Consider the following 11,203-nt stretch of genomic DNA (forward strand, 5'->3'; position numbering starts at 1 on the left):
CCTGTCTCCATTAACACCTCTAATCCAAGAGGCCTGCCCGCGATCCCTCCCCAGGGACTCCCACCTGGCAGAGGGGACCCCAGACCCAGGACCCCACTGCCGAGGGAAGGGTCTGCTGTCACTCTCCCCCAAGATGCTCCCTGGGCCTCGGGATTTATGGACTTTCACTTTTCCAGATCCTCAGTCGCATCCCTTCCTTCCCTCTGGTCTGCCGGGGTGTTTATCTCCCACCCCTTCAGCCCCCTCTCCCCCTCCCCTGGTTTTTAATTTGGAGCATCCGTCTGGAGCATTCTGAGATGGGGACGTCTGCAGTGTGAGCACGCTGAACTGCTGACAGCTCCATCGATTTTCTCTCTCCCGCTGCATAATGCAAGATATATACAAGCTGATAGGCTGGCCCCTGTCCCTTACTTGGAAGGGACTGCGCCCTCTCTCTCTCTCACTCCAACGTCCCCTCACCCCTGCCCACGTTGATATATAAGAGCGGTGCTTGTCTTTTACACTCTAGATGGATTCCCCTCCGCCCGATATTATTTTCCTCACTGGTGGACGACGTCCAATCCATCCTTTTTATGGTAGCAGACTGGACACCGTGGAAGCAGTTCACAGACTGAGAGGGGCCGGTGGAGGGAGGCAGGGGCGGTGAGGAGGTGTCATCGGCTGGTGCTCCCACCGAAGAAGCCCAGGCAGGTGCCCTCTGCCTGCCCCCCCCCCCCGCAGCGCTGGGGAGGGAGGACCCCGCCACTCGGGCTGACCAGCTCTTCTCCAGGTTGTGGCTGTGCATATCCACCCACAATTCCCGCCCTGGACTCACATTCAATTAACAGTTACAGGGCCAGCTGCTGGGCTAAGCGTTTTCCGCTCCTCGTTCATCGTATCTTCTGGTTTCTCATAAGCGGGGCAACCACAAGACGGTTGCACAGCCTACGCACAATTGGCACAGTGGCCCAGAAGCCTTGGAAGGAGCAAATAATATCCCTGTTTGATAGAGACAGGCTCAGAGATGCCACTGAGGCTCAACATCTCCCAGCCAGACACGGGCTCTGCCCTGAGATTGTCAGTCTCCAGAAAGAAACAGTTTTCTTCCCATCCTTTGTCACAGTGCCTCCTCCAGGAAGACCTCTCAGATTGCTGCCACCCAGTCTTGACTGCTTCTTCCTTCCAGCCCCCCTGGAACACATTTGCCTTGAGGGGGTTTGCACAGTCTGGCAGGCTGCTCCCAGGGTGCTGGGTGGGTTTTCTCCCTTGTGAATCGGGCATCATGGTTACTTCCTCCTGGAGGATTTTCCCTGGGCCCGCCCACCCTCCCCAGCCTGGATTAGTCCCCTGCGGTCCTCATCTGGTCCCAAGTAAGAGGCACTACTTACTGTACATACAGCCCTGATGCATCACTGACTCCCCTGCTAGTCTGGGAGTTCCTTGAGATGGGGACAGAGATTGAAAGGATCTGGTGTCTGTGTTGTCACAGCTGTGCGGGGTGGGGGGCGCTGGCACAAAACTCAAGCGGCACAGACTTGTCCTGAAAGGTGTTGCTGGGACAGAGAAAGCGCCCGACGCGGTGCCTGGTTAACGGCGGCCTCTCTAAAAACAGCTGGAGTCCATTTACTGCATCAACGAGCTCTCTGGGCAGGTGGTTGTTCACCCTCTTACAGGCCCTTGCAGGTGCAGTTGTGGGGCGGGGGCTTTTATCCCCCCCCACCCTCCCCCACACCAGGCCTGCTGAGGGTCTGGCATCCGGTGGGTAGGGGGCGGGGGGCCGCTCACCATCCTACAACGTTCAGAGCGACTCCTGCCCTGGAAGCTCCTGCCCCAGCCCCGAAGGTCGGAGGTCGGTAGTGCCCAGTTGGAGAAACCCCATTCCAGCCTGACCAGTCATGCTTTGTGGCTTCTAACTCAGGGGTCCTGAGGTTCTCTCCAGCTGGGGAGGGCACACTGGAGGAGGGGAGTCACCTATATTCCTTTAGTCTCACCATCCTGGGTCCCCCCAAAAAGCACCGGTCCCAACACCAGCCCTGGAACCACGTTCAGCCAGAGACACGGCAGACTCTCCCCTCCTGAAAACACGCAGGGTGTATCTTATTTTTCGTTTTTAAAATTTATTTATTTTTCTTTTGAGAGAGACAGAGACAGCATGAGCGAGGAAGGAGCAGGAAGGGGGAGAAGGAGAGGCGGGGAGAGAGAGAGAGAGAGAGAGAGAGAGAGAGAGAGAGAGAGAGAATCCACACTGTCAGGGCAGAGCCTGATGCAAGACTCGAACCCACGAACCCTGAGATCATGACCTGAGCTGAAAACCAAGAGTCAGACGCTTAACAGACTGCACCCCTGGGGGCCCCCTGCAGCGTTTAATAAACAACTTCCTTCCGAGGTGGCTTGAAGGCCAAAGGTGCAGGCCACGCGCACAGGCCTCTCGGAGACTTAAACGAGATAGCACATCCGGAAGCACCTGTGCCTTCAGGGACAAATACCACACTTGTCCCTTCATACCCGTCCTGGGAGCCCGGATTTCAGAAGGCAGCAAGGGGCTGTTCCCTCACGTTCCATTTCCAGGCATGGCCTTGGCACGCCCACTGGCGGTTGTGACACTACACCCACGGGCAGGGGGTGGCTTCCAGACCTCCTGGAGTGAGTGGGGATAACAGGAATTCAGCTGTCATTTCAGTTATCCCAGGAAGCTTTGCACAGCCCCATGAGGAAAGAGAGAGGTAGGTGACCCCCCACACATCGCGTTTGAAGCAAGTAAGTGAAGGAGGCAAGCCTGGAACCGGCCACAGGCCATTGTGCCCTGATGCCTACGGTGGGCAAGCCCAGGGTGCCAGGCAGACCCACAGAGCAGCTTGGGGTGCCACTCCTCTACCCCTGCCCCCCCTCACGTAGACCATGAGCTCCCCCACTGGAGGGGGCCCCGCAAAGGCCCGAGTGGAAGCCTGGTTGGCCATCTCACCACTTGGCATCACCCTTGGTTCTCTGGATGTGAACCCCACCAGCCTTGCCCTGCTGACATACTGACTTCCTGCCCCTCCCAGTGGGTCCAGGTCACCCATTCCCTGCAGGTCTGAACGGATCTGGAGCCTGAGGTGTGGCTTTCCAGAGGGAGAGGACGGAAAGCTGTCTGGCTCCCCGAGGGTGCAGGGGAGACTGAAATGAGACCACCAGAGGGCTGGCCTCCCCCCAGCACCCCCTCCAACCTCTTCTCCCCACCCCCCACCCCCAGACCGTACCTGCCACACTGAACTATTTCCAGAAACCAAGCTACGCCGGACCACGGAAGCCTAGCTCTCACGTCTGGGGGTCTTTATCTCCTGCAGGGCCTGTGCTGCGGAGCTTCTTGTGCTGCGTGGGTCTCAGCACCACCAGGGAGGATTCTGTCAAGTGCGGCACCGGCCCCCCACTCAGAGATGCAGACTTTGCTGTCCCACGACCATCTGGGGTCATCTGCCCATGAAGCATGACGAACGTGCCTCTAGACTCCTGGCCTCACCTTCCAGGAGCTGCTGTTTATTTTCCTAGTTGTGCCCCTTGGGGAGCTGGAGGGAACTTCAGGTACTTGAGCCAATCTGCCTTCGTGCTTTGTAAATACACCTCTATGTTCTCTTATTATACAGTTTAAGAGGGTGAGCACCTGTCTCTCTGGGACAGCCCCTCCCCTGTCCCCTGTCCCCTACCCCTGTCCTGTAGGTCCTGTAGTGGAGAGAAACACCAGGCATTCACGCAAGAAATATTTTGTGGGCCTACTATGCGCCGAGCGCTGCTTTGTCCTAATTAATTCCCCCCTCCCTCCCTTCCTTCATTCGCACTCCATTTAGTGAGTGGTCTCGGAGGACAGAATCCTCCCTGGTGGTGCCGACACCCACACAACACAGGAAACTCCACAAGGGGCCCAGGGTGGACCCCGCGGGAGGTGACGCTCACAGTCGGAGACCCCTGTGAGGTCAGCAGGGGCCACCCACCGTGCATGTATATACTGAATCTTGAGACTTATCAAATGACGCCGAGCCCCACTCTGGTCTTCAAAGAAAAGACGGCGCAAATGTCTCGAAAGGTTAACGCTGTCACACAGTCTATCAGGAGTGTGTCTGCTGTGCCAGTGACAAGTGACAGGGGTCAGAGGTGAAGAGTCCTGCCGGGCAGGACTTAGTAACAGTCCTGTTACTCACCATCCTACAACGTTCAGAGCGACTCCTGCCCTGGAAGTGCCAGGAGCCAGGAGGTGCCAGTTGGTTGGGCTGAAAAACCGGTTGCTTGCGGCTGAGCGCTGAGCGGTGGGGGACAAAAGACCAGAAAGTCACCATCAGCCTGGGATGGAGGAGGGCTGGCAAAGTCAGGCTGAGGCATTCGGGGGTGTTTGTCTCAGGTCACAGCTGAGGCTCCCATGATTCCCAGGCTGGACCCCAACCTTCAGACCATCTAAAATGAGGCTCCTGCCAATTAAGGTGTCCTACTAATAATACCCAGATGCCTCTGTATACACATAGTTTGGCTTCTTTTAAAATGCTCCCTAGCACAGTTGGAGCCCTTTGTGATTTCCCGGGGGGCAAGGACTGTCGGTTTATCCTCCCCTGTGTTCCCTGGGAAGATGCTCAAGCTGGGCTTGTCTAACAGAAGGCAGGGAGGGAGGGACGGTCGGACGGATGGAGGAGAGTAAGTTCAAAGTAAAGTTCACGGCGAAGTACTCCTTCGCTTCAGGTGCGCTGCTCTATAATCACGAGCAGGCTGCAATTACATCCTGTCCTGCGGTTGTTAAATTGGGGGGAAACAAAATATAATCAAATGTAGACATTTGTAGAGAGGTTGAAAATAGACGACAAGCGGAGGATAAAAATAAAATCCATACCCTCAGGCTTCCCATAGCCTGCCTGAAAAGACGTCGTGTGAGAGCTGAGGGTAAAGGCCTGCGGAGAAAGCGAGGTCAGGCATGGGCTGGAGGCTGGGAGGAAGCAAAGGGGCAAAGGAAACGCTGCCTGCCCAGAGCTGCCCGCCCATTTCAGGGGCGCCGCCTCCGAAAGCTGCGGCCAGGAGTCTGGGCTTGGATCTGACCACCGTGGGTTCGAGTCCTGGCTTCACCTCTCTCCAAAAGGACAAACCTTCATTCGCCCCGTGGGAAAAACTGGGTTAACGACGAGAGCCACCTGTCACAGGTGCGCCTGGGGATCAGAGTTTCGCACAGGGGGTGCCCCATGTTATGCGCCATCAATGTCAGCTCCTGGAAGTATTAATTTACCCTTATTGTACACCAGTTCTGAAAGGAGTTGGAAGCAGCATGACGGATTAGACGTCCACAGGGAAGGCGATCAGACAGAAATGTGAGAAATCCCTAGAAAGTTCTAAAATGTACATAAGAGGATCCCCTTACTTAAATAGGAAAATCTCTGCGTAGATGCCCAACGCACAGATCGAATGAAAGTAGTCGATAATAAGTGTCCGGTCTTTCAACCGGATCTGAAAGAAAGCCTAACAAAGCCTAGGTGGGGGACTGCGGATGGGGAAGGTAAAGAGAGTGAAGGGAGGAGGGGGGCGGCCCACTTTATTCCTCGATCTGCACTATTAATATAGGCCAGAAGGGGGCAGAGGTGCTGCGACGGGAAGGACAACGCCTATGTAATTCTTGACCCTTTGCAGACACCGTACCCAGTTTCCTTCGGGGGAGGGTTTAACTGCCAGGAAGCGGAAGTCTCGCTCTTTTCCGGCCTCCCTTCTTGCTGCTCGCCGCGAGTGTCTCCTGGGCGGTAAGCGGGGCTCTGGCGGGTAATCCGGGGTAATCCACGACCGGGGGAGAGCTGAGGAACCCGGGTGTGGATCGAGGGTGCGGGGGAGGAGGATGGAGTGCGACGGGGTCGGCATTTCGGGGTGGGGGAGAGAAGCGGGGGTCGTCGCGCCTCCCCGCGCCCCGTTGACGCTAACGCTGGTCTTCTCCGCAGCTGCCTGCCGCGCGCTCGCCTGCGTCCCTCGTAACCATGGTGAGTACGGCCCCTGCCGGGACCTCCCCGGGGAGGCGGCGGGGCCCCCGGGGCGGGCGGGCGGGCGGGAGCGCCTGAGCAGGGGTTTCCGATCCCCGCCAGGGACTGGTGGCGATGGTTAAGTCACACCCAGAAAAAGCGTGTCTGTGCAGCTCATTGCCCGTTTGTGTTGCAGCCTCGCAAGATTGAAGAAATCAAGGACTTTCTGCTCACGGCCAGGCGAAAGGATGCCAAGTGTAAGTGGTCTCCCTGACCGGGCGGGAGGAGCGAGCGGGGGCGGGCGGGCTCGCGGGGCGGCCCCTACCCCGAGCGCCCGGCCGCCGGGGAGCGGCGGTTCTGGCGTGCTTTCCGAAGGAAGACCTCGTTGGGCAGTGCGTTCCCTGCTCTGCCTGATGGCGAACGCTTTCAGAGCCGTGCTTAGTTCAGAACAAGGTGTGCGTTCCGAGCAGAAGCCTTGCTGGGTGGAGGTCGGGAAAGGCGGGTTTCCGGACCCTGACTCCAGCGCGGCACGTTGGGCTGGGGGCCCGCGGCGGTCAGGGTCCTGGCCCCGCGCCCAGGGAACCGCACGAAGTCGTCGGACTTGGTTTCCCGGCGTGTAAAGCAGGGAAAGGAAGCGGTGCGTCCGAAAGCTACAACAGCAAGCTTCGGATTGGTGAGGTCGCGGCCCGGGTGCCCAGTTCTCGGCGTTCGCACCACGCGTGGGAGGGAGTTCCGTTCTCGCTTTGTTGTCGCGCCGGAGGTTTGGGGGCTTGTGCTTAACGCGGGGTAGATGTTGAGTTCGTACCTTGGAGGGAGGGTGCTTTATATTTAGAGCGAGCGAAGAAGAGCGAATCTTAAGCAGGCTCCACGCTGAGCACAGAGCCCAACTCGGGGTTCGCTCTCATGACCCTGGGATCATGACTTGAGCCTTTGGTGGCCGCTCAGCCGCCACCCAGGAGCCCCCTTGGGGTTTTTTATTGGGGGGGGGGTTGTTTGTTTTTTAGCCCAGAGTCGTCTTCCTGCTACATCAAATACTCCTTAAAGCTTCCTTTTCCACTCAGACGTGTCATTAAGAGAACGTGAGATGCTCTGAACGTGGCCTGGCGTCCTGCTGACCTGTTGACGTGGTTCAGGACCTGGTTGTCCTGTCTGGTGCTCTGTCCTTGGAGGGATGGAAGTGCACGTGGGTTCACAGTGTTGGGGGAGGGGGGTCCCATCTGTGTCCTTGTTACCTTTGCGCCTCTGGTACTTCTTGAGATGGTGGCCGTCTGTGGGAACAAGTAGCATCTGGTGGGGATGTCTGTCTGGTGGTTCTGGGGACCGCAGGTGACAGCGTGTGTGTCGTGTGCTGTCGTGCTTAGAGAGGTTGTCTTGACAGTTTCGTTCAGACCAGGAGTGGTCACACTGCCTGCCTGAGTCGCATCCCAGCTCTGTTGGTAAGTGGCCGTCCTCAGCAGATTAGACACAGCACCCCCCTTTCCTTCAGTTGAAGATGGGACAATAGCATCTGTCCCGTGGGATTGGTGCAAGGATCACATCAAAGGGTCCTTTAGAGACCTCAGCATGTTGAAGAAACGGCCCCAAATCCGTCAGATTGGTTTGCGTTTTAATTTGGGAGCGTGGTTTTCCTGTGGCCTGTGAGGTCGGGGTTGCTGCCCTGCAGACATAATAGGGTGTTCAGTGTCGGTTCAGTACATTTTTTAAAAACTGAATTTATAAATATGTGTAATATAAAGCTTATATTTACTTTTTTTTTTAAGGTTATTTAGTTACTTGGAGAGCAAGCTTACGCACGAGTGGGGGCGGGGCAGAGAGAGACAATCCCAAGGAGGCTCTGAGCTGTCTGTGCAGAGCCTGATGCAGGGCTTGATGTCAAGAACCATGAGATCATGGCCTGAGCCCAAATCAAGAGTCAGACACTCAACCGAACGACCCAGCCAGGCGCTCCCCTAAAACCTGCTTTTAAGTGTGTAGTTCACTGGCCCGGAGAACGTGCTCGCTGCATCTTCAGAACTCTTGATCTTGTAAGACTGAAACTACGCTCTTGAAACAGTAACTCCCCGTCCTCTCCCTCCAGTCGCTGGCAGCCACCATTCTGCCTGCTTCGTGGACTGTTCTAGATTCCTCCTGTAGGTGAAATCAGCGGTGTTTGTCCTCTTGTGACTGGCTTGCTTCGTGTAGCGTAGGGTCTTCGTGGCTCATCCACGTCGTCGCGTTTGTCAGAATTGGCTTTTTAAGGCTGAATACTCGTACGGACGTGCCCCATTTGGTTTCTTCGTCTGTCAGTGGGCATTCGGTGTGTCATCTGGCTGTTTTGAATGCTGTTGCCTTGGACACAAAGGAGGCATAAAGTCTCCTGTTTCTGCTCTCGGTCCTTCGGGGTGCAGGACGGGGCCCAGAACGGAACTTGCGCACACTCTGATGATGTTGAGTAAACGTCTCTTCTTTAAGAGATGCACGGGTCTTCCCCGCACACGTTGAGCCTAATGTGTAGCCATACAGCAGCTGCTAGGGGCAGTGCGGTGCCTGCGCTTTAAAGGGGACGTTAAGGTAGCAAAATAGGTTGGTTTGAATGAATACCCAGTTTTCTGGATTTACTGAAACCTAAGCTGAGGCGGCCACTGCCTTGGGAGGGCTGAAGGGCTTCTTCCTGTGCCATGTCTTACTTCTCCGGCAGTTACTGGCAGAGACGGAGTTGTGGGTGGTGAGTCCGAGTGAATCTTGCGCTGCTTCTGCGGGGGCTGAGTGCTTGTGTAAGGTCAGGTATGGGGCTGAGACGCCAGAGCCCTGTGCAGTCCCCAGCCAGCGGACTCCTGATTGATACTGATAATCCGCTGAAACGATAATAACGAATTCTGGGGAGAGTCTGGGCTGTTTCTAAAGTTACGGTGGGGAGTTTTGATGGGCATGTGAAATGGCCGTAACATACGGGGAAGTGAGTGGCCTCCAGAGCAGACCACGCCATCCACAGACCACAAAACTTAGACCTTGCAGCGCTGAGTTTGAGTTACACCTGGGACTCTTTGTTGTCTGTGCTCTGGTCCTGGGAGAGAATTTGGCAGTAGGAAAGAGGCCGGAAAAGGAGTTTCATGAATTTAAGAAAAGCTTTAGCATGTAACTCACTGTGTAGGTGATGGGATCCTGAAGCAAGCAGTTCCCATTGGCCCAGGGGATGTCCTCTCTGGAAGGGAACTGAAGGGAAATGTAGTGGCTTTTGTTTTGAGAGAGAGAGAGAGAGAGTGCTCCTGGGTACAAGAGGGAGGGACAGAATCCCAAGCAGCCTCCCCGCTTAGTGCAGAGCCCACAGGGTTCAATCTCGTGAACCTGAGATCATGAGAGCCAGAGTCAAGAGCTGGGACGCTTAACCGGCTGAGTCACCCAGGTGCCCCGGGAAATACAGGCTTCTGACAACTTTTTAAATACTGAAGTCTTAGAGGACCTCTTGTTTTCTCTTTCAGCAGAGGCACGGTACAGGGAGGAGAGCACAGCCCTGTCCGTGGTTGCAGTCCAGAGTGCCCCTTTCTGCATAAATACAAAGCAGGTGCGCCGCATGACATCTCTTTTCTGTGACACAGTTTTTAATTGCTCATTCTGGTCTGTTTGGTAGCCGTCAAGATCAAGAAAAATAAGGATAATGTGAAGTTCAAAGTCCGATGCAGCAGATACCTTTACACTTTGGTCATCACAGACAAAGAGAAGGCAGAGAAACTGAAGCAGTCCCTGCCCCCAGGTGAGTGAGTTTGGAATCGGCTGGGGGGTGGGGGGGTAAGACCAGAAATGTGGAAGGTGCACGTGTCTCCATCTTGTTCCTTGAGTTGTCCCCAGATTTAGGAAAGTGCACGTGTGGCTTGTCCTAAGTATCTGCTTTTGCTGTTGGTCGTGCAAGGAGTGAATGGTCGTGGTCCCCAGTGTCCATCCCATACCAGGAATCGTTTCCTTGGCCAGAGGGCAGTTTGTTTTGTTCCCGTTCGTGCTTTGCTAACGGAGTGTGGGGCACTGGTCCGTTCTCCCCACAGCCCTGCAAGGTGGCTATGGTACCAGTGGTGCAGGTCGGGAAACTAACTGCTATAGGCCGTGAGCATAGGTTGGACAGGGCCCTTCCTGCTGGTGGGAGGACCGAGGGCCATGGGGGACACGGCCCGGAGCACAGTGCTCCCAAAGTCTGCCTGTTGACCGTGAGAAGTTAACCGATAGGGCCTAGCTTTGTAAGCACCTCTTGAGACTTCTTCATGGAGGCTGTGAGGAGTGTGTTTTATTTATTATTATTATTACCATCGTCGTCAAACACTATTATTTTAAGCAGAACCACCTCGGTATGCTTAATTTCTGAGTTTTGTTAACCCTCCTTAGTTTTAAGTACAAAATCCAGACAAGCCAGAGTAACTCAAAATACAATGTATGTTTTGGGTGGCTCACTTCTGTATCTCTTTTCTCCTAGGTTTGGCAGTAAAGGAGCTGAAATGAACCTGGCACACTGATTGGAACTGTATTAAAGTTTTAAAAATTCCTAAAACGTCCTTTGTCTTTGAGGGCAGGAAGGGAAATATTACTTGGTCACAGGTCTTGGTGGGAACAGGCTGGGGGGTCCCGGTTGCTACCTACTTGGTGTCCCTCATCCTTGGCCGTGATCCCAGTGGACGAATAGAACCATCCTCTTTTTAGCCTAAGTTTGAAAATAAATAGATGGAAATAGACGGAAGAGCCAGGTATTTGTGGAAGTAAGCCAGCGTGCCCTCGTGGGATTTAGAAGTCATTTGGGTAAAGTGAGCTTCCTGATAATGAAAATGGTGGTTACAAGGTGGAGTTGATTAGCCGTCTTAGAAGTGCGGAGCCGGCCCATCTTCCCAGCAGGGCTGCGTTCAGATCCACTGGTGCTGTGGAAGGTCTCCCTCGACGCAGGGTAGGCATGAGGCTTTCATGAGACTGAAACACTTGTTTCCGAAGTGCTCCCGCTCAGGGTAAAGTGGAGCGGAAAGGAAGCACGTTGGGGGTGTGATGAGATCGTTGCCGCGAACAGAGGAATGTTAGTCTATGAAATGGGCCAAGCTTTCCAGGGAAGAGGGAACAGGAAACAAGATCCTGGGACTGAAAGACAGTCTGATAAACCCAGTTGATGGTTAGAGGGGAGGAGCCGGGGTTCCTGCCGCAAAGATCTGACCCTGGGCCTTACGGCAGTGGGGTGCACATCGAGTTCACAGGGGTGGGGGGCCATGAATGGGGCCCACTGCTCAGACAGGCCTGTAAGGGTATTCCCAGCGTAAGCAGTGCAG

The 11,203-nt window shown here is 55.2% G+C and overlaps 1 protein-coding gene across 1 annotated transcript; it reads left to right on the forward strand.

Annotated features, from left to right (window-relative positions):
- Positions 1 to 5,627: 5,627 nt before the first annotated feature.
- Positions 5,628 to 10,446, forward strand: RPL38 (ribosomal protein L38). Its single transcript, XM_040452280.1, has 5 exons — positions 5,628 to 5,723; positions 5,916 to 5,954; positions 6,130 to 6,190; positions 9,541 to 9,663; positions 10,372 to 10,446. Exons 2-5 carry the CDS (start codon positions 5,952 to 5,954, stop codon positions 10,395 to 10,397), a joined length of 213 nt encoding a protein of 70 aa, XP_040308214.1. The 5' UTR covers positions 5,628 to 5,723; positions 5,916 to 5,951; the 3' UTR covers positions 10,398 to 10,446.
- Positions 10,447 to 11,203: the final 757 nt, after the last annotated feature.

This window comes from Herpailurus yagouaroundi, unplaced genomic scaffold, assembly GCF_014898765.1.
Source record: "Herpailurus yagouaroundi ecotype Mexico unplaced genomic scaffold, PumYag 206, whole genome shotgun sequence".
Classification (NCBI taxonomy): domain Eukaryota; kingdom Metazoa; phylum Chordata; class Mammalia; order Carnivora; family Felidae; genus Herpailurus; species Herpailurus yagouaroundi.